This window comes from Podarcis pityusensis (assembly GCF_964106645.2).
Source record: "Podarcis pityusensis genome assembly, chromosome: 14".
NCBI classification, from domain to species: domain Eukaryota; kingdom Metazoa; phylum Chordata; class Lepidosauria; order Squamata; family Lacertidae; genus Podarcis; species Podarcis pityusensis.
The window spans coordinates 12,778,084-12,805,632 of NC_138039.1; the positions used below are offsets into that span (position 1 = coordinate 12,778,084).

General features: G+C 43.6%; 1 protein-coding gene across 2 annotated transcripts in view; it reads right to left on the minus strand.

Moving 5' to 3' along the window:
- Positions 1 to 364: 364 nt before the first annotated feature.
- Positions 365 to 27,549, minus strand: part of PDGFA (platelet derived growth factor subunit A) — a 59,648-nt gene continuing 32,463 nt past the window's right edge. Inside the window, exons 3-7 of one of the 2 annotated variants that reach the window (XM_080981293.1) lie at positions 23,658 to 23,762; positions 21,981 to 22,168; positions 5,169 to 5,295; positions 2,996 to 3,072; positions 365 to 1,235 (exon numbers count right to left, since the gene is read on the minus strand). In XM_080981293.1, coding sequence (XP_080837419.1) covers positions 3,017 to 3,072; positions 5,169 to 5,295; positions 21,981 to 22,168; positions 23,658 to 23,762 — 476 coding nt within the window. In that variant the 3' untranslated portion in view covers positions 365 to 1,235; positions 2,996 to 3,016. The remainder of the gene's footprint in view (positions 1,236 to 2,995; positions 3,073 to 5,168; positions 5,296 to 21,980; positions 22,169 to 23,657; positions 23,763 to 27,549) is intronic. The other variant, XM_080981294.1, reaches the window with a different exon arrangement.

Genomic DNA, 27,549 nt, shown 5'->3' on the forward strand with positions numbered 1-27,549 from the left:
TGAAATCGCGTTACCCGAAGTGTCTGTAACCCAAGGTATGACTGTATATTCTTGGGCATCCTTTGACACACACAAGGGCCAATACTATTGGGCCTTGCCGTTGCCTCATGTTAACGAAAATGCATCCAAGAATCCACCCCACCTCCACCTGATCTCTGCTCTGTGGCCGTACATGGCAGAGGAAAATCAGGAGCACCAAACCTTCCATCATTACAATCCTTTTCGCCGACAAAAAGCAAACAAACCCTGGCAACATTTCTGAAAAGCCACTGTTTTAAATAACGTGTGCGGGAATGGAGGAGGTTGGGGGTGGGGGCGGGGAGGAGAGGGGAAATGGGACATAAACCAAGAAACATTTAGAAAATTATGCATAGGTATACCATTTTTATTTTAATACATCTCATTAGTTTGCATCCCACTAGGAGAAATTCCATACTTGTCTGTGTGTCCCGTTTCGCCATCGCTACAGCAGTCTTCTATATGGGTTATTGGTAAATGTAGTCCAAAAAAGGATAATAAAAAGCTAGGCAAAGAGTAAAAAGAAAGCTTAATAATAACTTTATGGTGTAAAAAACAAAAAAAACCAAAACATCCACTTAAGGCGCCCCAGAAGGATTTTTTTTTTTTTTGTATAGACGTTAAAATACCGTCAAGCAAAATCGCACTGCTTCTATTAAGTGTCTGCTGTGGCATTTGATACATTCCTGCTCTTTTTTTTTCTTTTTCTTTTTTTTGTATGTGTGCCTAAACTCCATCAGTGTCCATCCATCTTCATCAAGAATGCAGGCACATTTCTTGACAGAAACAAACAGAAAAGAAAGCACCATTGACTGCTCTTCTCAGAGGAAATCTGTTCTTCACTTAATTTAGCATTGTCTTTTGTTGTGTTGCCAGGGTACTTTTGGTATTCCTCTACCAATGCCATTTTGTTTTTCTTGAGTTGTCTTCTTGGGTTGTTGTTGTTTTGGACAGGGAAACTTCGTATTGTTTCATAGAGTGCTACAATACTTGCTTTGATGTCGTATTAAACAAATGTACATTGTCTCTTTGTTCTTGTGAAGTCTCTCTCTCTCTCTTTCTCTCTCTTTCTTTAAGACAATTTCCCCCCCAACGTAGGAGAATGAATGAAGTATACAGTCATTAAAGCACCATACACAGTAGGTTCAGGAATGTAACAAACAATGTACATCCATGTCCCAGAGAGAAATGTTTTCTAGCTTATTTTCACCTTACATCTGCAAAAGAGAAAGAGAAAAGGGATGGGGAGCACAAGGCAATTGTACGGTTAGAAGATCAAACTTCCTTCTTAAGATCATTTTGGGGGGGACCCCCTCCTCATTCCTGAGTGAAAAGTTACTTATGTGGCCTTTATATGACATAACAGGGGTATTGGGAGTGGCTTTCTCACACTTTAATTCAGGGGTTGCTAACTTGTGGCCTTACGGAGGTGGTCAGCCTCCAACCGCAAGCCAGAATGGCCAAAAGTCAGGGATGGTATGAGATGGAGGCAAAATGGGGGGAGCAAGGGGCAGGAGGAGGCAGCTTACCACCCTTGCTTTTAAAAAATTAGGCATTAAAGTGCTAGCACCACAGGAGTTTGCCACACTCCATTCCCTGGATGGATATGGGAAGGACCCATGGGATTGGCTCCATCAGAAATGGAGCTGAACCTTTCAACATCTTGGCAGTGCCATGAGATGAATCATATTTATGTAGAATCACAGAGTCCTGTAACCTTGTATCAGCACCACACTTTAACCAACTAAGCTGTCCAGTGGTCACAGAGAAGTGGTGCCCATGCCCCTTCTGGATGATGATGATGATGATGATCATCATCATCATCATCATCAGGTTTATATACTGCCCTTCATCCGAGGATCTCAGGGCTGTTCACAACATAAAAATACAAAATGTGCAGGGTTCCTAACGCCAGCCAAGAAACTACTTGTTGTTGTTATCTTTTGACCGTGTTGCATGCTTAGATTTAACCTGCCCAAACCTTTGCTTATATAATACAGTTCCCACAAGTTCTGGGCTCACCTGGAAGACAGGACTTGCAACAGACCAGAGTACTACCCTTAACAGTTCTCTCTCCCCCCCACCCAGTAGTTCATAAAGACTATCCAGTTGACACAGAATACATTCGGTTCCTTTACACATATCATTTGCACAGTGCGTTAAATAATTCAGCTTTTTCAGTGAAACACCCAGGAACTTTTGCCTTCATCTCTACTACGCTAAGTGAGATTTATTGTATGGGGCATGCCTGGTGATGTAGATCTTCTTACAGCAAAACTCTACACCCTTGGTTCCTAATATATCCCTGAAGACTAGGGCCATGTTCAAATCTGGTACAAGCCTGCTGGAATAAGAATAGGAGTGGCAGGCCATATTTTATTGATGGTGCGTGTTTGAGGGCCAGAATGTCTGAGGGCCAGTTTGGTGTAGTGATTAGAGTGCCAGACTTAAACCTGGGAGACCAGGGTTCAAATCCCCTCTTGGCCACAAAGGGTGACCTTGGGCCATTTGTTGCCTCTCAGCTTAACCTACCTCACAGGGTTGTTGTGGGAATTAAGTGAGGAGAGGGAAAACTGTGTCCCCACCCCCAACAAATATCAAGCAAATAAGGATCCTTCTTCAATAGCATTTCGGTATTATGACAGAACACCTGAACCACCCTTGGAAATCAACGGCAATTCAAAAATAGCAGGGAGCTGCAGATTGCAAGCGTTTAATATTAATCCCTCCAAAATTAAATTATGGAAAGGAAAGGAAAGGAAAGGATGTGAGGTGCTTGCAGCAACAAGCATAGCTGTCAAGGGGAAAGAAACTCGTGAAAAGAATTATCTGAGCCAATCATTTCTGATTTCTTGGCTGCTCCAAAACAGCCACGTGTAAAGATTTTTGAACAGTGATTAGGTGGGAGAGTGAGAATAGCTGATTATATTTTCAGTTGCTTGTGGTATTAAGGGTAGTTTCAGCAGACAGGTCCTACCTGGTCAGCGGCAGTATTTTTTTATGAGGGTTTTAACTTTTTTCTTTTCCGTTTTTTACCTTTCCCCCCAGGCCTTCCTGTTGACACAAGGGCAGGGATGGCGTAAAAAGAAGAAGCAGCAAACACCCAAAGGCAATGCATTTATTGATTTTAAAAAATTCAATCGTTTCCATTATCCCTTCTCCAAAAAAATAAAAGAACGGTAATTTGTTCCACCTGCTTAAAGTGTTTAGTTTTATCTCTCCAAGGTATTATGTGCTGGGTGCAGAAATTGCATTGCATTTGGGACAGGACCATTCAGATATCACATGAAACTGATGTCAAAAGATGAGTGGGATCAAGACCACTCGTATCTCTTGCCCCCATACCATTTATGTACGAACCTGTGCACTCCCAACTCCATCAATCCCAGCCAGCATGTCTGGTTGGGGGAGAAGGCACCATAACTGGACACAACATTGGTTAACCCTGGGTACAGGCTCTGTAACCGCAACTGGGTATCTTGGGGTACGGTTTCTTTCAAGCTCTATGCTTATATTGCACGTGAGAGTAAGGCAAGTACCACAGCCCCACTCCCTCCTGTCTAAGTGTGTTCAGAAAGATAACTGAACAGCCAAAGGAACACTGGAAGCGGTCTTAAATTGTATGAGTCAGGCTACTGGGTCTGTTTAGTTCAATAGTTGTCTACATTGACAGGTAGATGCTCTTCATGTTATCTGGCAGGGGGTGATTCTCAAAACTGCCTGGAGATGCCGGGAATGGAATGAAAAGACTCCATGACTGAACAAATGGCCCTTTCCCAGTAATCCTTACCATTACTCAAATTTGCCAGCAAAACAACAGCAACACGCGTGAGCCAAATCTAAAACAGTGCTTGATTTTTAGAGATTTCTTTCGTAATCTGCCTGTTTGTTGCCCTTTCACCTCTGCTTATGCTACACAGGCATACCTCGGAAGTCCGCTCAACTTCCAAAATGTTCGGAAACCAAGGCGCAGCTTCCGATTGGCTGCAGGAAGCTCCTGCAGCCAATCGGAAGCCCTGTCGGACATTCGGGTTCCAAAGAACGTTCACAAACCGGAACAACCACTTCCGGGTTTGTGGCATTCAGTAGCCAAAACGTTTGTCTCTCAAGGTGTTCGACTTCCAAGGTACGACAGTACTCTGTTTTGCCCTTTATACAACTCACCTAGTGATTGATCCCTTCCCTTAAAAAATATGTATTAAAAATTCTACAAGGGAGCTATTTAAAAATTAGATGGTGGTTGGCCGATGTCAACAAGTTTGTTACCTGTAATAGGGTAGCTTTGCATGTGCTGGCAGTGAGAAATCTACAGATTGCCCTTTTGATCTGAAACAGCACTGAATGCCAAGGGAATTTTTAATTTGTTCAATTGATAAGAGGAAGTTGACAAGGTAAAAAAACAATAACAAAAAAAACCCAACAACCCACATTTCTGAACATTTGTGTGTTACCTTCCTCCGGGTGTTTTGTGAGCTATATTGAAGTGGCCATTAGCTATAATCAATGCAAATCTGACTGACTGCACCTCCTGATATAAAGCCCGCAAGACATGGATTCCTGGACACTACACCTGGCTGAGTTGCCTAGAGGAAGGGGAGGACTTCAAAGTTAACTAAGGAGACTCGCCACACTCCCTCTCTGAAGGCCTTTCGTCACTTTACGAAGAGCTTAGGCATTTGGTCTGCCCAGATGATAATTTTAGCACTCCTAGCATATGAATCCTCAGTTTTAAGTTACGGCGTTGTAGCCAGCTAAGTAACACACACACAGCAGCCAATCAAGATAAATTTAAATCCATTGATTTCAGTGGGTCTACTCTAAGTAAGATTTACTTGGCCACAACCCACGATCTGCCACCTATTGCTGCTTTTCATCGCCAAATTTGTGTTTTATTGTATTGTTTTCCAATACTGCGCTGCCAAGTCGCCTTGAACGTTTTATCAGAAACGAGTGATATAAGAATATTTAAGTAAACGAGTAAAGCACAGTTCCAAATGCTGTGGTTGGAACTTCTGACCACCACCTGTTCTCCTCTCCTGGTTTTAAGTGCTTGAGACCCCGCCCCGCTCCCCAGAGAACTTCAACAGCCACATTGTACCCAGACGTTCCAGCTTAAATTAAAGCCCATCCCCACCCAAATGTCAACATACCCGTTTCTTCTTCTCGAAAATCTGAATTAGAATTTGACGACGTACAGGTGCATTCCATATGCTCTTCTAGCTTCACCAGGACTTCTTTTAATTTTGGCTTTTTTCTAACATATTCCACTTTTGCCACCTGCATTAGAAACATATGGGCGTTAAAGGCTTGTTAATGCATTAGGTCAGCAAAGAACAAAGTTTCAAGTGTCCAGTTACGCAAGACCATCCCAATCCTGCTAGAAGAGGAGGTCATTTGCATGCACACACACACAGAAGCAAGTGTCCTAGATAGGCATCCTTTTAGCTGGATGAGGAACAGCACAAACTTCACCAGCAGTGACTCCTCTGCTCAAGTTGAGAGCTATTGCAGAGCTTCCAGGGTATGGTTTTAAAAAGCAGAGACGAGCAAAATGCGAATCAGGGTATATTGGTTTGCTAGAGGGTTTGTAGAAGACCACTAAGGGTTTCCGGCTGCTAATTTTTAAACAATTATCGGCAATGAAAAGACCTCTCCACACACACACAAAGAAAAATATTGGGCTGTTAGAATCTCTGTTCTGCAGCATCTCAGATGTAGATTTGCACAGGCAAGAAAGTTCTGTGCCTGACACCCGGGGTTGGGAGATGCAACTGGCTCTGTCCCATAAGCCAGCATGTTGGGTCTGGCTCCTTGAACCACTGTTTTGCCGCTGGCTCCTGCTGGTGAGCCTTGGGTGTTCTAGCGCAAACCCATGAAGATCTTGCAAGTCTGACATCTGCCCACACCTGGCTTCAAGGCACATGGCTCAGCAACCTTCCTGAAGCGAAGGAAATCCGGATGCTGTCGTTGCCTGCTAAAGCGACCACCTGGGAACCCTACAAATACTGCCTTGGGCTCAAATTATAGAAGGCAGGCCGGATGTAAATTTAATAAATAAAATTGGCAACGGTACAGGGGAGCTGTTCAGGAACCGGATTTGGGCCTCATCGTCACTCGGCTCTCCCTGCCAAATTGGCACTGCGGCCGATTTTCTGACAGGGTGTGTACGCAGCTGGACTGAGGCTTGTGGGTGTTTTTGTGTATCCCGTTCTGCAGCAGAAAAGCATTGTTACTTCCAAGCGGGGAGAAGTTCGAGGTGTAGTGCTGCCGAATGGGTTTCACTTCCTTTGAAAAGGGGTCAAAAGGGGTCTTTGTAATAGCTGCTCTCTTTACAAATATATACAAGCCAAGCATGAGTACACACAGACAGACTTTCCTACTGCAAGGAGCGTAAGGGCCCCAAGAGGTTACTGGACACCTCTTGCTAACAACTCCAGCTGGAAATCTTACTTTTGTCTCATAAAAGCTATTGTTCCTCAAATCCAAACCTGTGCCATTCCTACAGGTGAACTGTCCATTCAAACAGTCCCAGCATCATCTTCAGGAAGATTGTGGGGTGGCTACAGCGTTTGGGGCAGCAGAGAGAGGTGATGGGTTGGGATGCTGCGTTTTGTGCCATGTGGGACCTATCCTGCACCCTGTGCCCTAGTTTAGTGTCCTCAGGTACAGTGGAGGCTTCTGCCCTGTAGCCAGGCATAAAGTAAGGTTTGACTTCCAGGCCAGTTAACTTCTGTACAGTGATACCTTGGTTCTCCAGCGCCTTGGTACTCAAACAACTTGGAACCCAAACACTGCAAACCCAGAAGTAAGTGTTCCAGTTTGCAAACCCTTTTCGGAAGCCGAACGTGCTCCGTTTTGAGTGTTACGCTTCTGATTTGAGTGCTACACTTCCGTTTTGAGTGTTATGCTGAGGTCTGTTTTTGCTATTTATTTTGTGTTTATGTTTTTGTGGCTCTTTTTGTTTTTGTGACTGTGTGGAAGCCAGTTCAGCTACTGATTGATTGAATGATTGAATGACTGCAGTACATTGTTTATCGCTTTCATTTTATGGATCAATAGTCTCGTTAGGTAGTAAAATTCATGTTAAATTGCTGTTTTAGGGTTTGTTTTTAAAAGTCTGCACCAGATTAATCCATTTTGCATTACTTTCTATGGGAAAGTGCGCCTTGGTTTTGGAACGGACTTCTGGAACGGATTAAGTTTGAGAACCAAGGTACCACTGTACATGGAATTGGGGGTGCCCATCTCTGGCCCCATCTACACTATCAAAACACTATGATACCACTTTTAGCAGACATGGCTTCCCACGAAGAATCTTGGGAAATGGAGTTCGTTAAGGGTGCTGACAGTTGCTAGGAGACCCCCTGTTTCCCTCACAGAGGTACAGTTCCCAGAATTCCATGGGAAGAGGAGTTAATTGTTACACAGCTCTGAAAATTTTGAGGGGAATAGTGGTATCCTAGCAACTCTCAGCATCCTTAACAAACTCCATTTCCCAGGATTCTTTGGGGGAAACCATTGCTCTTTAAAGTGGCACCACAGTGCTTTTAATGCATAGTGCAGATGGGTCCTTTCTCTCAGGCAGCAAAAGGCCTCAAGATGGCTCCGCAGTTAGGAAACATCCACAAATATTGAATAATATTTAAGGAGTGGGTGTCCCCTCCCCAACATCCCACACTTTAGTGTATTCATTCATTGATTAATTTTGCACGTTTAGACCATCTTTCATCCTGAAGGTCTCAGAGCACTGAACAGTTCAGATGAAACCATGGCAATAGTCTCATTCACAGTAATCAGATCGTAAACACCCAACGGTATTTACATTCCTATTTTATTGCTTAAGGTAAAAAGAAAGAAAGAAAGAATTGCTAAAGGTCTTATTCTCTGGGCCTCAGTGGTTTACATTTCTGCTGTCTTTCCAAGAGGTAAGAATAAAATATTGTTGGCTTCCCATCTACCAAGCTTCAAGCGAATCTACATTTTGGGACCTTCCGTTATAAGGACCGGTGGTGCCTTCTTCGTTTGTTTCCAAAAAAAAAGTATAAAACACACTCAAACAGGCACGCCTGCCAAAATACCCCAGATGCAAAAGCAGGACATTTTAAAACAAGCAAGCCCACAAGGGAAGTCATGCTATGCTGGGAACCCAGGTCTGAGTAGTATTTGGCCAGGAGCCACTCATATTATAAATGCTTGTCCAACTATCTTGGATAACTTCCGGCTGATGAAAGATGCTGCCTTTCTTTTCGAGAAGAATTTCACCTACTCCCTTGGCAGGAGGGAAGCTGGAGTCTATTGCTCTCACGCAGGCAGGGGCTCCTCCTCTAGCTATTAGAGCTCGGGAGACCTTCCCCTCTGGCTTGTTCCTCTTCCTTTGCCAACAAAAGCCCTGCTGGTATGCAAACCCCCTTTGATCATTTCTGCCAGCCCGTATTACAAAGCAGCAAAACGTCAACAAACGTCTCCCAAACCCCTGTTTTGGTTTGAAGGATCTCTGTCTCGGGCAGCTATTATTATTACGTTGTCATCATCGACTGCAGCTACTACCACAACTATTAATATTTAACACTGATAAAGCACCTGGTTTATTTTTATTTTTTAAGCATTGTGGTATTAAAAGACAAGACAGCCCACAGGATCACTAAACAGAGGCAATGAAAAAGGAATGAGGGTAGGGGGAGAGGAGAGCCAACATTAGCACAGCTGCTCCTTCATGGCCAAGTTGGTCTCCCCTTTCCCATGATATTTTGCTCTGGGGTGCAGTCTTGGCACCCTGGCTGATGGCAGAGGCCAGTGTGTGTCTCCCTGTAGTCCTGCCACCCTCTGATAACTGGCAGAGAGGGGGTTAATTTTAAAAATGTTGCCTCTACACCTCTGGATCCAAATTCTCTCCACTTAGCAGAAGAAGAAGAATAGTTTGGATTTGATATCCCGCTTTATCACTACCCGAAGGAGTCTCAAAGCAGCTAACATTCTCCTTTTACCTTCCTCCCCCACAACAAACACTCTGTGAGGTGAGTGGGGCTGAGAGACTTCAGAGAAGTGTGACTAGCCCAAGGTCACCCAGCAGCTGCATGTGGAGGAGTGGAGACGCGAACCCGGTTCCCCAGATTACTAATCTACCGCTCCTAACCACTACACCACACTGGCACCAGCACTGAACTATCTAATCCTAGGCTTGCTGTGACATCAGAGCAGGCAAGCCAATGGCACAGAGAGGCATTGCTTTTGCCTGCAAAGCCTCACTGTGGCCTCAGAGTATCCAGCAGCACCCAAAGAAGTGGGGCGAAGAGAAACCAGCAAAGAACATTTTATGAAAGGACAAAAATACAGCCCGTCATGTTAACAGGGCTTCCCCACAAGAGCTGGAAGGATCTTAAAGGCCATCTCGCCCAAACCTCCTACCCAAAAGACGAGACTCACAGATCAACCAATCTGGCATATCCAGGAAGTCCATTTCCAACTGAACTTGGAGAAGGGGTGTATGTGGAGAATGGAAGACAACAAAGTCCCAGGGTGAGTTGTGAGCCTATCAAGCTAATTCCTGGCATCTGTGGACTACAAGGCACTAAAAATAAGAACAGGAGTCCTGCTAGATCAGACCAAAGGTTTATCTAGTCCAACATCCTGTTTCCCACAGTGGATAATCAGATACCTCTGGGAAGCCCAAGACCAGGACTCCTCTGTTGTTGTTCCCCAGAGACTGCTACTCAGAGGCACGCTGCCATCCATTGTAGCCATCAAGATTTGCAATCAGACAAAGTCACAAGACAATTTGTAGGTCTTTCAGGCACTCTCATTTTGCCCCAGGGACTGAGGGGACTGAGGACAATGTCAACCCAAATCTAGTCCTTTGGCTGTCAAGAGACTTCGGTAACATGGATTGACTGTGCAACCTTACAATCAGCAGTTTTTTGAAGTTCATTTGTTCCATATTTTAAAGCGAACAACAGGTAAATAAGCAGGTTGTGGAAGTGATTTATGTCCTGCATATTTTAGATTTTCTGTTTATATTTTTTGCACTGACACGGCAAAAAACTCTTCCAAGGAACAAAAAACAGGACTGTCCTGTAAGAAGAGAGTTGTCAGAGCACCCAGGGGAGCAGGGTCTGACGAAGTATACAGCTGCACACATGCTCAACAGCTAGAACATGCTATTCATCCGAGTTGAGAAGCACATTGCATTATTGCTTTGAGAGCACATGATGAGTCCAGCTTCCTATAGCCCAGTTTTCCATCTAGCCACCACCCCTCGGTATTGTCTGCATTGCCTCGCACCAGATGTCCAAGGTCTCAGGTGAAGTCTTTTCCAGCCTGGCTACCAGAAATCATTTGGTGCTCTCCAACTATTGGTAATGGTGGCTGAGTCTAATTGGTGTTGAAGCCCAACAGCATCTGGAAAGCCATAAATCCCATATCCCTGTTCTACATGCAAGGGATGGGCCCTGCTGAGCCCTTCTACTTCCTGTACCAAAGCATGATATTTCCACTAATCCAAAATCTCTATGGAATTAATTCATAGTACCCAAAATATTTTTTTTTCATTAGTACATAAGAGTTACCATGTCAAGGCATCTGAAGGACAGGGGGGAAAGCTCCCTAAATTTATTTCTTAGAGGTTCAAGCAAGTTGAAATACTTTATTGTCACTTGTACAACTTTGTATACAGTGAGATGACACAATTTATCACAGATAAATAAGATAAATAATTAGAAGTTATCGCAGATGCTTTGGGAGGTGAAGATCTTTCTAGGGTTAGCACTGGCCACCGTTTTTTTGTCCACAGACGTCATGTCTGAAACGTTCGCATTTGCAACATTTTCCAAGGCTGACAGTTTTCCACCAAGATAGATTTACAGCAGGCTACGACTCGTAAGAATGCTTTGCTCGAAAGGTCACCCATGGGTTGAAGCAATACGCTCCGAGCCTCCTCTGGCATGGTCTAAATTCTAACCAAGTGCAAAGTTTGAAGGAAAACGTATGGCAAATCTGAGTCACCCGGCATCAAAGGATGACTAAGCCGGTCGCATTCACAACAACAAAACACAGATTAAGACCTTTGTAATCAAAGATACAGACAAGAACGCCAGCAATAATGGAACAACTTTCATATTGGCTGCACTTATTTCAGACATTGGAATGAATCAGCAATGGGGAAAATTACATGTGTCAGAAATAAACTGTAATCAAAAAAAAAAATTCCCCAGCACAGATAAACTATAAACCAAGAGCACACATACTCCTCAAGCTAAGCATACTATACACGTATGATAACAAAGTGTTTGGGGATTCCGTAATGATAGTACTGAGTCAATTAGCAGGTACAGTCAACTCTATAAATGTTTGACCCAAGTAATGTCTCACAGCAAATGTAACTGATCTGTAGAAAACACAACCTGAAAAAAGAGACAATGAACGTGCTTTTGTAAACTAAGAAAACCTTTAATAAAAATTATTTTAAAAGCAAACAAACAAGGGGCACAGGAACACAGCTGTCTTACATGTAGTCAGTCCATTGTTCCACCTAGCTCAGTACAGTACTGTCTACACTGGCTGGCAGCAGCTTTCCAGGATTTCATGCACAGTATCTCTCCCAGCCCCACCTGGAGATGACAGGGGTTGAACCCGGGGAACTTCTGCATGCAAAGCAAATACTCTGACACTGAGCTACACAGACATGCTCAGCTTTCAGGTATTCCACTTCAGGTGGCTGATCGATGGTCACCTCGGCATCAAATGATTGCCCTGTCCTCCAAAAAAATCAGCATAGTAAACCACCCAACATTGTGCCAATATGGTGGCATCTAGTGTTGATCTCGATTCTTTCATGCTCCAAGACACCAAAAGCCAAAACTTGTCCTCTCTTTGCTCGGCCACTGCCCATCCTAGTTCTTGCCATTGGCTTCTCACAAAGATTGCCTTTTTGTTCTCAAGAATTTTCTTGTATGCTGCTCTGCTCCTTCCCATGTTTTCCTTGTTGATTTCAGAAGGTTTTCCCCGATAGATTCTAATAGCCCTTAGCAGATCTCTCTCTGCATCCTTGCATTGCCCATCAAGTCTGCCTCTTTGATTTCTCTGTGTGCTGTTTGTAGCATTGGGCTTGGCTAAATAAGGTCTGGAGAGCGTGCTGATTTGTAGGAAATCCGAAACTGGGTTTGCTGAGATGTTTATGAGGCAATATGTAGGTGTATATATAAGTATATATAAGTCAGATATATAAGCTAGGTGGCCAAATGGCTCCTTCAACTGGTGTTACAGTCGCCAAAACAAAACACCCAGTAGCCATTTGGGGGCCAAGCAGCTTGAAAGTTGTGTTTTTCAATATGACTTTTTGGTTCCTGAAATTCGTTCTAGTTGCGGAGATAAAAAAAAATCATGGATACATTTCTACAGGGTTCGTTGCTAATGCATAAAAACAGTCAAGATCCACGGATCCCCAGGCACGCACCTCCGGATGGTGGAGACATCAGACGCCATCCTGGCACCTGGGCATATTCCTTTGGTCATAAGCGACCAATAAAAGGTAAAGGGACCCCTGACCATTAGGTCCAGTCGTGACCACCTCTGGGGTTGCGGCGCTCATCTCGCTTTACTGGCTGAGGGAGCCGGCGTACAACTTCCGGGTCATGTGGCCAGCATGACTAAGCCACTTCTGGCGAACCAGAGCAGCACACGAAAACGCCGTTTACCTTCCCGCCGGAGCGGTACCTATTTATCTACTTGCACTTTGACGTGCTTTCGAACTGCTAGGTTGGCAGGAGCAGGGACCGAGCAATGGGAGCTCACCCCGTTGTGGGGATTCGAACCGCCAACCTTCTGATCAGCAAGCCCTAGGCTCTGTGGTTTAACCCACAGCGCCACCCGCGACCAATAGCCAGGTTCATAATGCACCTGGCAAATTTCAAATGCTGCTGATCCCCTATTATTATTTTCTGCACAAAAACCTTTCTCTTTATCTCTAGATAGATTTTTAAAAATATTTCAAATCCGTCAAAAAGAATCCATGTTATATATTGGCAGATCTTGTTTAATAATGTAAAAATTAATTGCGGGGAGAACTTTCTGCATAAACTTTTCACTAGTCATTAAAAAGAAAAAAGAAAAAAATTATTGAAGAGCTCCCGCATGATGGAATGCCTTTTGGAACGGGAGTCACGTTTCTCAAAGGACATTTATTTGCCGCAGCTCTCAAGTGGATTAGCAACAGTGCGATGGAATGACGGCCGATGGAAGTGGTCCATATCCCCAAAGGGCCGCAAGGGTCAGGCTAGAGCGCTGGGATACAGGTCTGGCATTCTGTTGGGGTTTAAATAGACAACACAAAAGCCAGCAGGACAGAAAAGTGACAGCTGAGAGACCAAGAATGTTTGCACAAAGTGGCTCAAGAAGCGATAGCTGGATTATGCTTCAGGGGGAAAGGAATTAATGGATGGGGCTTTTTGGAAGGCAAAGTTGATTTACAACATTCATCTATCCTACTGGAAACGCCAAACAGAAGACAGCATCTTCTTAACTACATGACAAGGGAGAAAGGCTGTCCGGGTGGACAGAGAAGATATGTGGAGATCAAATTACAAAAGGGCAATTTGGTAAATGGAAGGCATTCATTTGTTTAGTCACCAGCAGCCTAATGCCAAGATGGGTTCAATACTACTGCACTTCACACAAGGCACAGCAACGTCTACACCATGCACTTAATTCAGTAGAAGTTAACATTTAAAGGCTACTGGACTCCGTACGAATACGGGAGGGAAGGGGAAGATTGCTGGAATGTGTGAATAAAGGTGCAGATTGATAGTACATGATTTAGATGTTTCAGTTTGGCGATTCTTTGGTGTGGCAGAAGTCCAGGAAGCAAACTGAATGTTGCTGGTGTGTAACCAAATCTCTTTTTTTGTTCAGAGACATGCTCAAACTTACTTATTGTAAGTTTAAGTTAGGTCTGCTGCAACTGGATTTCTTATGGACAGTGCCAATCCTGACTGTATGGGATTTGTGACCATTTGCCTTCAGTAGCAGTAAGGCTCTGCTGGATGAAACACAATTGCCTCTGGTCCATTTTGGGGGAATCCTGCAACGTGTTTAAGTTTTTATTCTGCTAACTATACACTGGAGTTCTCCTCTGGATCAATGTTGAGTAGAATTCCATGACATTGGAATTATTCTGAAATATGGGAAGTCAAGGTGGGAATCAACATGACTGACTTTTTAGGATTAGGCTAAAATCCTTTAAAATATTTCTTTTTAAAAAATGCAACGGCATGAAACCAGATTAATACTCCAGAAAAGGTAACACTCCAGAACAGCAGTCAACCAGGCAGACTATATAAGGAACCAGGAAATCAAGATACGATTTGGCTAAAGCTAATTGCGCTTCCTGATGTGGTGTGATGAACCTTAAGAATAGTTGATTAAAAAAGAAATGTTTAATTATTACCACTCACTCTATCGGCTGTGCTGTGAGAGCATCAGACTGCCTCAGTGGGAGAGATAGGAAGCAGCTTTTACCAGCTTTGCTGGGAGCCCAGCTCCATCAGGCCCCATCTGCCCCTGAATGTGTGCCAGCTGGTCTTTATAGAAGCAACTGTTTAGAAAGCAGAGCCTGAGCTTGATTTTCATCTTCCTCTTCCCTCCCTGTCCCTCTTCCCTTGCGTGCCATGCTTTCCTTTTTCTTCTTCTGAAGACTGTAAGCCTGTAGGCAGTGGGTGTCTTGTGAAAAGCAGGGTACAGTTGCTCTTAAAAAAATAATTTTGTTGGATGCTAACATTGGGAAAGGACTGGAACAGAGCAAGGTATGGAATGGACAGCTGCGATTTTGACTGCTACACAGAAAAGGCCAATCAGAACATCACCACCAGCGGAATGGCGTGACATCAACATGGAGCCACCATGACAGCAATAATAATAATAATAATAATAATAATAATAATAATAATAATAATTTTAAAGCATTCACAAATGGGGCATTAAATAAGGAATGCAAAGAACTATTCTCCCTCCTCCACTAGTTCCAGCTGTGTGACCTGGCCCATTCACCATGCATGTACCATCTGAGATGACTATTATGATACTGGAGCAATACAATCCAGCTTTCTAGGGCAGTTGATCCTGCTCATTTGGCAGCATTCTCCAGCAACCAGCCTACGGAGGAGAGGCTAGCACCATGGCACCATGTCCCTGGCTCAAGACAGGGAGTGCACTTGACTTCCCGATGCTCTCGTCAGTCTCTTGGCCTCTGCTGTCCTTGCATCCTACACAGTGACCTTTCCACTAACTGGATAAACTTGCAGTCAGAGGGGGCTTATTAGGGAAGGCGCGATGATCTCACCATCTTGTCAATAAAGCACGGGTGAGAAATGGAGGTCTTTTTCAGTGTCAACCCCAAAAGGGGGCCTTTTACATAAGCTTGACATCATGGAAGCAGAACAAGGGAGCCTCTCAACTCCGTTCTGGGAATAAGCAAAACAGATCCCATCCTCCAGCCCTCGCCACCTTCCGTGTGACCCCCAAAGAGGATCTTCTGGATTATGATACACTCAAGCCATTCATCTCCGCAACATGGGAATTCCCAAGAGCTTGAGAAACAATTAATTATATCAAAGAGAGAAAGAGAGTACATCTGACGCAGGAGGAAATAAATATGGATTTTCTTGTTTGGAGACTACTGGTGTGGTGTGGTGGGGGTCAGGCAGCCCTCCTCTACAAAGAACACACTGCTCCAAAGTGACTCCTCGTTTTTAATTAACGTTTTGAAGGGGGAGGATTTTCTCAAGACCTCTGGAGCACAACGTTTCAAAAACAGTGGGCATGGGTCACAACGTGATGTCACTTGTTAATCTAAGCGGCTAACACCAGCAGATAAGAATTATCCAGTTTCTCAAGAGCAGCGATGATTCAAATCCAAAGAACTGTACAAATAAAAGGGGGGCTTTAAAAGATTTTACAGGCAACTCCCCGTGCGGTGTGTTCGAGTCATGGGCGACCACGCACATGCGCACTGCCACAAAATAAATCAAACCCCAAAGTGGCCCTCAAACAGTGTGAAAACAGCTTCAAGCAATCCCTTGAGCCTTTTCCATTGCAATCCCACGAGCCTTTGCACCAACCTTTGAGGTCTGTGGAGGGTTGGAGTTTGGAGGAAGTCTAGTAAGTGCTGATGGTTTTTGAAAGGGTTTTTCCAAGGTGTGTTTCCAGAGCTGGACATCAGTGTCCAGACTGAACGATGTGGGTTCCAGACACTCCTTCAGGTACAAAGGGCTGAAGCCATTTAGGGTTTTAAAGGACAGCAACAACACTTTAAATTGTGCTCGGAAACATATCAAGAGCCAATGTAGATCTTTTAGGACCATCTTTTTGCATGTTCCTCTGCCCTTTTTCTACTGTTGGGGAAATTCATGCTGTGCCATCATGACCCAGAGCAAGTTGTGTATTAATGCTGACCCATGCGTCAGGTAACAAATGCTCACCTATGACTAACCGGGAAGATGCTTCGAAGCAAAGCTGCTATTGCTTCCCAGAACCACATGATTACCCAGGAAATTCTTGGCTATAGCACTCGAGTGATCTGGTTCCAAGCGCCTGCGTTTCCGTTCTCAAGCCCAGAGGACACCAACCTTTTTGGCCCAATGGGCCCATTTCAATTTTTGAGAGCGTGCTGCGGGTGCCAGTCAAAAATTAGCTGCAAAATAATTGATGGGTGTGGCAGAACACAAACCTTACCATGGGAAGTGAGCTTTGCCCTGCTGGTCCTGATTGTGGAGACCACACTTTATTGACTACACACACACACACACCAGGGCCGGATTTCGGTTTGATGAGGCCCTAAGCTACTGAAGGTGACAGGGCCCTTTATATGTCCAGCTGTCCTTTGTCAACAACAAATTGTTGCTGTTTTTTGTGTTGAATATATGCTATATGGTAATTTATGGACCTAATTACATCATAGGAGCCTACATAACACAAAATACTGTTGCTGTGTGTAGGTTTTATTTTATTTGTTTTTTATTTTATATTTTGGAAATGTACATCCAATTTTTTTCCTTTAAATGTTTTTGCAGCCCCCAAGAGAGTGGGGCCCTAAGCTACAGCTTGTTTAGCTTTTATGTAAATTTGGCACTGACACACACACACACACACACACAGAGAGAGAGAGAGAGAGAGAGAGAGAGAGAGACATGGATGCTGTTTAATAGCAACAGGGAGCATTCCTCAGTACCTGGAAAAATATACAAGATGGCTGCAACACACTCTCCTTTCACAGAAATTGCTTTGAAGGCACCGGCACAATTCACCCCATAACTTTCTTTCTAGGACAGCTAGAGACTTACTTTTTAGAAAAGAAAGAAAACTCAAGAGTCCAGGGCACCAGTGAAACTTTCCCAAGCATCATGGCACCCACTGGCTCCTAGCTGGCGACCCCTGCTCTAAGCATTTTCGTGGCACACTGCAACTTCAGCAAGCACCTCCTGCCTCCCCCACCCCAAGCAACTGCCCCCAAATGCCTCAAGGAGGCCCAAGTTAAATGATGCTCAGAGCTAACCAGTCAACTCTGGCAAGTCAAAACCGCTTCCAGGCTTATCTGCAGTGCAGAGTTACCTTTGAGGACCCCAATCATCTCTCCGCATCAGAAGGAGCAACGCAATCTCCATCCACCATAAATACTGCAGCAGCAGGCAGCTCGTGTTTGCTAAACAGCTGTGTTTGTTCTTGAGGCTGCAGGTTAATTAGATTTGTCTCCGATCCTCCTTTGCTTTTAAAATTAATGTTTGCCAAGCGTATTGAGGAGCTATATATATGTATTTAAGGACTCACTTGAAAATAGAATTGGTTCCGGGAAGCCTGATGAAGGTTGCGTGCGGCAACAACATCTGAATATCAAAACTGCACTGCGCCCTTTCCCAAAGTGGTTTGTTTTCAATTTAAGATTAACACAAGTGGGTGAGAGAGAATTGCTGAGTTGGAAGATGCATTTGGATCGATGTGGTGCTGTGCTACCTTAGTTGCAAAGTAGCGTTGCTTTCTCCCAGACACACCTGCCCAGGTATTTCGAATCTTCGCCAGAAGCCCTTCTATAGGTTCTTCCACTTACTTAACTTACTTAACAGTTATAGGACAGGACAGGGTCTCCTGAGTACAACCCCACCCCACCCCAGCCTATGGAATTTTGTCCTGCAGGAGATGCATATGGCCTCTTCAGCAAAGGTGAGTAAATACCTATCTTTTCACCTAGACTTTCAGAGAGAAATGAAGATTTAGGACAGGGTTATTAAGAGGACCACTGAAGTATTTATATGACGAATGAACAACAACAAATTTGGATTGTTACTTTTTAATGTTTAACTGATTGCTTGCTTCATCTGGAACTTCAATAATAATAATAATAATATTTTATTTATATCCCGCCCTCCCAAGCCGAAGCCGGGCTCAGAGCGGCTAACAACAGTAAAAGTAACACAGTTTACATATAATCACAATCAATTAATTAAAATACATTTTGATTTGAATGTTATGGTATTAATAGATAGATTTGCTTTGTTTTTGTGTTTTTATCACAAATTGTATTTGGGTGGGGGTTTCTTTTAATGGAAATTGCCCAAAGAACTTATACAAATGTAATAAAGCAAGCAGAAGATAAAAGAAAGTAATCAGATGATAGCAATCTCCAGGCTATTAGGAAAGGAAACCCAAGTATGTGTGGGCAGGTGAGATAGCTATATTTTATGAGCTATTAACCAGGGAAGTTCAATTACAGATGTCTCCAGCTAAAAAAAAACGATCTTGGGGAGCAAGTGCCCAGGACCATGGACAGCTGCTGCTGCTAGCCAGAGGTTTAGATGCTCCTGTAGATGGGCCAGTGGTGTGACTCCGTATAAGGCAGTCCACACTTCTAATGAGAAAACACATCAACCTGGTCTCCTTCCTGACATAATGGCTTTCTATGTACAGGGAACATTATTGTGCGGAGGTGCACTCTATCATATTGAAATCTTGGCACCAATTTTAAATAAAGGAGTTATCAGTGCCAGCTGAAAAGCCTACCTATTTGCACAGCAAAAAAAAGAAAACAACCCAGGCAGGCAATATCTTATCAATTATTACAATAACATTTGCTCCAACGAAATTTTATCTTGATATTTTTACTGGAGCTTTTCGTGTTAAAAAACTTCCTTCCCCACTGATAAAACTCTTTCACAGGAACTTACTATTGTACGAAATTTGCTTCTCTGATATATAATACAGATTACCGGTACTTATCTATTTCACATTATTCACTTCTTCAGCTATACGTCTGCACAAAACATATACATAATAGCTCCCATCAATGACCAGTTTTCCTCATTCATAAACCCAAAGACCCTTGCCTTGTTGCTGACCCAATGAGGTGCACTAACTATACATGTGCTGATACTGGTAAAATGTGCAGATTAAATTAATAAAGTTGATACAAATCTCTTCCTATTCTCTTTCATACAAAACAACACCGGTATTCAAAATATATTTGAATGAATACTTTCTTTTCATAGCTTTTATCTATTTGCCCAGGTCTTGGGAGGAGTCTCCTGAATTTGTTGTTTATGTGTTTTACTTTTCATGGAATCATAGAATTGTGAAGTTGGAAGGGGGGGGGGTGTCGCAATTGCATTGGCAAATGGGTGCTGCTGATTTGAACCCGCATACAGTTAACAGGGGGACCAAGCCCAACCTAACAAACAAATACTACTCCTTTTCCAAAATGTCTGTTTGATAGATTGTGGCAAGCAGAAAAAATGGATTTCGCCTAATGAGTAAATGTGGAATCAAGCCATAAGGAATCTCAAATCCCAGGAGATGAGAATATATGAAACACATTTCCCTCCCACCAGCAGATCAAAAGCACTGTATTTCCACAAATAAAAGCCCAATTTAGCCTACATAATATTTAATTAAGGAAACATGACTGTACAAGGATTTTTACATTCAAAATGTCCCCTGAGTCATTTTATCATTTAAAATCAAGAACAAGGCTGTGGGAGTTTGTGGGAAAGGCATAATCAGGCCTGTTTGCTTGTTAATGCTATTTAGCATTCCTACACATTTGGGGTCATAACTGACCCCAGAGCGGGATAAAACAAAACAAAAAATTATTTTATTTTTTAAACAAAACACCACCCCTTATCTATGCCACTTCATTCTTTACATACTTCCCTGCAAAAGGGGGAGGATTGTTTCGTGTGTTCCAGGCCACACTCGCAGTGTAAGCATGGATGTTTTAATTTTCAGGGTTTCTCTAAAAGGTAGTAACTTCGGGTAGAACACAATGTTTGAATGCAAAATACCTTCAGGAAGAGCTGGGAGAGCCTTGTCTGAAAACCTGGAGAACCACCAAGCCAGAAAGACAAATGGCCTGATGACTAAGGGCTTGTTTACACTGACACTTGTCCTGTGTCTAGAAAATTGGGTCCGAAATGTTTTTTTGTTTCTCCCACTGCTTTCTCTAGGAAAACCCGCTGTTGGCCACTGAATTGGAACCAATGTCCATCAGACAGAAAAACCAATTGATGTCTGCTCTGATTCAGCGGTAAGCAGTGTATTTTCCTGGGGGGAAATGGCAGGACAAACCAAATTGTTGGAAGGGACCACAAGGCCCATCCAGATTAAGATTCTGATGCTCTACTGACTGAGCTATCCTAACTCAAATGTGGATGAGCCCTCAGCATAAAGCAGCATCATAGGTTGTAAACAGCTAAATGGGCCAGTTAGCTCTTGCTTATAATGGGAGAGAAGCAAAAGCACTGCACACCGAAAGTCACTACACTCAGAGCTCGTCCACACTTTGTTTGTCCTAGGAAGCATGGGTTTGAGTGGTTTTCTGCTTGTTCCGTACTTTCTAGGCATGTTTCTAAGTGGTTTTCCATTTGCTCCACCACTTTACCCTGCAAATCCCACTCTTTTAACACTGAATCGGAGCAAATCTCTAGTGGAAGTGTGCAAGCGCCCTCATTCATCACCACAACAGCTAACTTAGCTATTCTTTAAAGTGTTTACCATCAGCACTACTTGCAGACCACTTCCAGAAAAAAAAGTTTAACTAAAAGGCAGCTTTCCCCAATTTAGGCGTCATCCAGTCATTTAGTACCACTACTGGCCATACCAACAAAGGGTGATAAGACTTGCAGTCTGAAATCAGCTGCAAGTACAGTCACACCTTGGTTCTCGAACGCCTTGGTACTCAAACGTTTTGGCTCCCGAACACCGCAAACCCGGAAGTGAGTGTTTCAGTTTGCGAATGTTTTTTGGAAGCTGAACGTCCAACACGGCTTCCCACTGAGTGCAGAAAGCTCCTGCAGCCAATTGGAAGCTATGCCTTGGTTTTCCAACATTTTCGGAAGTTGAACGGACTTCCGGAACGGATTACAGTGGTACCTCGGGTTACATACACTTCAGGTTACAGACTCCGCTAACCCAGAAACAGTGCTTCTGGTTAAGAACTTTGCTTCAGGATGAGAACAGAAATTGTGCTCTAGCGGCGCAGCGGCAGCGGGAGGCCCCATAAGCTAAAATGGTGCTTCAGGTTAAGAACAGTTTCAGGTTAATACGGACCTCCGGAACGAATTAAGTACTTAACCCGAGGTACCACTGTACGTTCAAGAACCAAGGTACAACTGTACCCAGGATAAGAAAGGCTGAGCAAAGGTGTAACCAAGTGAGAGCCAATAGGAATTCACACTGAGGGATGATGATGATGATTTTAAAAAAATATTATTCAATTTGTATACTGCCCTATACAGGCAGGTCTGGGGGGGGGGGGCGGGTTCACGGGATAAAATCACAGAATACATAACCAAAATCAAAACAGAAACCCCCGAATAACCTCCCATGGCTGCCAAGGCGAGAAAAATGAAAACGACAGGATGCGAACAAAATGCTGAACCGCCTCAAAACACCCACCCACCCCGCTGCACCCGAGTTCCATTTCTCCTCACCTTGACGCTTCTGTGGTGTATCCGTGACGGCTGGCATTTCACACTGCTGGTGTTGCAACAGCCCGTGCAACGCTTCACCTCCACGCACGGCGGCCATATCAGAAAGTTAGCAGACGTCGGGTCGATCTGACTCCGAGGTATCTCGTATATAACGGTTCGCGTTTTGCAGACGGCAGGAATGGCTTCCTCTGCAGAGGGGGAAATGGTGTACCCAGATAAGCGATGGCCTCTGCTCTGAAACAAGCCTGCCAGCTGTGTGCCGCACCCCCCGGTCTGCATGTGGCAATGCTAGGGGGAACCCCTCTCCCTGCTCTTGCAATATATAATAAACAAGAACCCTTGCAAGCATATTGGGATGTCCTTGCATTCTTCACCCATAAGGGCATTCAGGACATCATGAATGAAAGGAAATATTGGCACACTGTGCAAATAGCATGCAGGAATATCCTCTAACCAAGGAGATCTCTCCAAAGTCCACCATGGGACTGTAGGGAGTCTATTCTTCTTGTCCTGTGTGAGATATAAATGATTGTCACTGTATTTCTGCCTTCTGATCACGCCTGAAATAACACACCAGCCTAGCTGTGATGCAGCTCTGCGTTTTGGCTTAAAGGGGGGGGGGTATTTCAAATAAATAAATAAGCAAGCAGCACACAGTCCACAATGACTAAGGAACAATAAATGCAAAAATAAAAAGCAAAAGCAGTGCAGCTTTCAGTGGGCAGTCCTAGGTAGCAATCTAGGTCTACCTGATAGCAAAACAGGCTCCAGACAGCAATTCTGCTCTGTTTTAAAAGCAGCCTTCTGTTCTGATATTATATTTGATCTGACAGAGGGTATCTTCGGAGCAAGCAGGTTGCTGAACCAGTTGTAACAATGCACGTTCATAAAACACCGCTGTTTAAGGTCAATTAGTACCCATTTAATTCTAACACCCTTGCTTCTGCCAGAACATTACTATTAACAGTACTGTTTTTATTAGGGTGAAGATTGATGTAATATTTTAAAATAAATTGCAGCGACTTCCTCCTAGCTCCGCAGTTTGTATGATACATTTTGTTAAGTTAAAGGCTGTGTATGATACATTTTGTTAAGTTAAAGGCTGTGTATGATACATTTTGTTAAGTTGAAGGCTGTGTTGGGCATCAGCTTAGCCCTTAGGCTTTCCATTATTTAATTAACTCTTCCCAATGTGATCTCAGGGTTGCACCAGTCTGTGGCTGGCGCCTAATCTGAAAACGACTGAAAGGAACAGACACTGCACTGCATTTCCTAACTCACATTTCCACATGAACATCCTGCAGCAAAAGAAATAATTTTCTGGATGAGCTACCCCACTAGAAGTTGACTGACTTGTGCAAAAGAGCAGAAAATAATAATTAAAAAGTGTATGGGGGGGTGTCCTCCTTGGGTTTATAACAGGCATGGGCAAACTCGGCCCTCCAGATGTTTTGGGACTACAACTCCCATCATCCCTAGCTAACAGGACAAGTGGTCAGGGATGATGGGAATTGTAGTCCCAAAACATCTGGAGGGCCGAGTTTGCCTATGCCTGGTTTATAAGGTCATTTTTCTTTCTGCCCTTAAAAAAAGACTCATTTTTCAGGACCAGTCCTTCCATCCCAACCTCGTGGCATTTTTTTTTTTTAATATAGGTTTGGTTTTCCCATTCCTTACCAACACTTCTTTTCCTGCGAATAGGTCTGGGACGATTTTCTTGCCCGTGTTTGACAGAGTGAATGCTGTGCGGTATCAAGTTTGTCTCTGACGGATCATCATATCCTAAAAACGAGACAACGAAACAGTCAGCCCTGTTTGTTATTATTTATTTGGTTATTATTTATTTATTTAAAAGAACCTACTTCATTTGAATATATATTTTTCCAATTACAAAGGAGCAATACATTAACCAACATTAGATTAAGCCTTCATTAAGTCTCTTACACACATCCACTTTAAAAGAGCCATTCTATGCCAGAAACAAGAACCACTTTTCTAGGAAATCATCCTTGAAATTATTTGTTTTATATACATCATTTATACCTCTCCCTTCCAGCTCTACCGTTCGGGAAGTGGCTTAGCGGCAATAAACGCCATTATGTTAAAAAAAAAAAAAAATCTAACACATACCTTTCCAAGAAATATCAGGAAACCTATTTTATGTCTACAGGCAAGAAACTGATTATTTGCAAAGTACTTGGGAGTCAAATTCCAAACTAAGGGAAGCAAAATTAACTGCTCTAACCACAAAACTTCAGGATGCAATTCAGGCCTGGAGGCCAGAGATTATTTCCATAATGAATAAACTCTCAAGCTCCAATCAGAATCATCTTTTTTTTCTTTCTAGAATGGCTGAATATTGGGCACTGTATCTGTTTTGCTACGAGAAGGATTCATAGAAAACATAGAAGTCAAAAATGACAACATGAAAACATAAACAAGACCACAGGGCAAGCAATTTTGTGCGGGCTCAAGTACCCTATGAAACAGCCATATCTTAACCGGCTACCACTGAAAAGGTGCTACACTGGAAAGAAGCACTTATTATTAATAATAATAATAATTTTTACTATTATTTATTAAATTTGCATACCATCCTTCACCCACAGATCTCAGGGAGGTACGCGGCATAAAAATACAATATAAAAACACAAAATGCAGAATAAAAACAAAGCAATAACCCTCCTTCTCACAACCACATTTTGAATAAAATAAGATATTAATCAGCCAAAGGCCTGGTTGAAGAGGAACCTTTTCACCTGCCATCTAAAGGTTTATAAGGAAGGCACCAGGCAGGCCTCCCTGGGGCGAGCATTCCACTAGCAACGAAAGGAAAGGCCTGGGCCATATGTCACACTAAGACAAACCTTGGCTTGGCGCAAATGCGCCAGCTTCCAGAAATGTGCTTGCAGCTGCTTTGATCCTCCCCAGGTCATCTTTGCTGCCGTGCCTATCTATTTCCTGTTTTTCAGCTTGCGGTTAGTCTGGAGAGACCTAAACCACGAGCCTGGATTCCTACAGCATGCAATGCCAAACCTTAGTCCTAGCAGACCAGTGAGCAGCAAAACATTTGCAAAGGGCTCTCCAGGAACCTATGCACTGGCTCACCGTAGCAGAGCATCACTCCTTTGCTTTCCTTGTCCCATGAGACTAGGGCGCTGCAGGATTTAACCTCCTTCCATCGGGCCTGTAAGACAGAGCTATTCCGCCTGGCCTTTCATTCAGCTTGATCTTTTATTTCCCTTCTCTTCCCTCCTGCTCCCCTTTTATGAAGATCCACTCTGAGACCCCACAGCTAATTCTCCCCTGGCCTCCTCGCTGACCCAAGTAGGACCAATTCAGCCAGCTAGCCCTGGGGATTATCTAATTGATTTTTGAATTTTATTGTTATTCATGTTTTTATACAGTGGTACCTTGGGTTAAGTACTTAATTCGTTCTGGAGGTCTGTTCTTAACCTGAAGCAACACTTTAGCTAATGGGGCCTCCCGCTGCTGCCGCGCCACCGGAGCACAATTTCTGTTCTCATCCTGAAGCAAAGTACTTAACCTGAGGTACTATTTCGGGGTTAGCGGAGTCTGTAACCTGAAGCGTATGTAACCCGAGGTACCACATTTTATGTTGCTTTTATAATTAAGTGTTTTAAAGTGTTTTAAATTTTGTTGTTAGCCGCCCTGAGTCCGGTTTTTGAACCGGGAAGGGTGGGGTATAAATAATTTATTGTTGTTGTTATTGTTGTCAAATACCCCAGCGGTTTTGCACTCATGCGACAAAGCACTGGAAGGTGGGAGTAGGTTTGCTTCTACCTAATAGCTAATTGTGAAGAAGATGCTCTAAACCAGGGGTCAGCATACGTTTCCGCCGGTGGGCTGAATCGCCTGTGCGCGTGAGCATGCACACGCCCGCCGATCTTTCTCCGCTGGCTTTCGGAGCCATGGCGGGGGAGAAGGCAGTGTCCGTGGCTTCCTATTGGCTGCAGGAGCTTCCTGCAGCCAATAGGAAGCTGTGGCTGCGTCCCGGAAGTCAGTCCCTGCGTAGAGCTAAAGCGGTGCACCACGTTGGTTTAGCTCCACGCAGGGACTGACCGAGCGGGCGCCAAGAGCCGGTTTAACAGAGAAATGCACAACAGAGAGAACATTCTATCCCCTGCCCATGTTTTTGCATGGAGGTTGGGGGGGGGGTATGAGATTGTAGCTGTTTGGGGATATTCTGTGCACCTCTATGCAATTGCATAGTAGATAGGGTGCATCTTCTGGCTCTGTCAGTACTCTCATGTACTCTCACAGCCGCCACCCCACCCCCAGGGGGAAAAGTGAAAATCATGGAGTAAGCCTATGAACATGCAACAGGGTCTAATTTATATAGACACTTCCCCGAATATACGGACAAAGAAGGTGAGGCCAGGAACCACAACTTCTTCTCCCTCTCCACACAGTCGCAATCATATGAACAAGAATAAGAATAATTTATTATTTAGACCCCACCCATCTGGCTGGGTTTCCCCAGCCATTCTGGGCAACTCCCAACAGAATATTAAAAACACGGTCAAACATTAAAAACTTCCCTAAACAGGGTGGCCTTCAGATGTCTTCTAAAAGTCAGATAGTTGTTTATTTCCTTGACATTCTACATGGTGGGCGCCACTACTGAAAAGGCCCTCTGAACAAGAGCCAGTTTGATTCCCTGCCCCCTTTCTTTTTTCTTTTTCCTTTCTTCTCCTGTGATGAGGCTGCATTTTATTATTTTAATGTTGTATTTTAATCTTGTTTTTAAGTTGTATTCATTCAACTTGTTTTTATTATTGCTTGTTAGCTGCCCTGAGCCCGGCCTTGGCTGGGGAGGGCGGGGTATAAATAAAAATTATTATTATCTGTTATTGTGTGGCCTTTCGCCTGCACAATTTACTCTACCACCCATACGCACACTCGTGATCACTGATACCAGTCAACTGATCAGAATACTTTACACTCCTGAGGATACCCCATTTATTTATGCCACAATAAATTTAGGTTTAAGGCAACAACCAATGCCCTGCAATTCAGGAATCTCCGCTAAAGCATCAGCTAAAGTAAAAGATGACCATTCAACCTCTGCTTAAAAGCCTATGAAGGAGATGTTTTGGACTACTAGGTCACTGATGTGCCACAGATATGCTAAGACAGGCTGGCTAATAAACATTTTTATGGGCAACTAACTTTTGCAGGCTTATTTGCAAGGCTCTTATGCAACCTGTCCATAATGTAGGAAATGCCAGCTTCCATATGAAAGCACACAGAGACCATGAAAACCTACGGATTAGGCCTTGTTCCTGCTTCCATCAGCAGCATAAGGTAAACTTCACAGAAGAACAGGGTGTTCGTGGCAATCCCTCCCAAGAGATGCCAGCCTGCAAATTTACTTGTTTAAAAATGTACTTGTTTAGACAGGTATTTGCATACAACTCTCCATAAAAGCTGGGTTTTATGGAACTTAGTGGCACGATTACAGCATGTTACGCTGTTTTACATGAGATTCATATTTTTTATTGTTCTGTGAGCGGCACAAAACACTCTGGTCTTCCTTTTGGAAGGG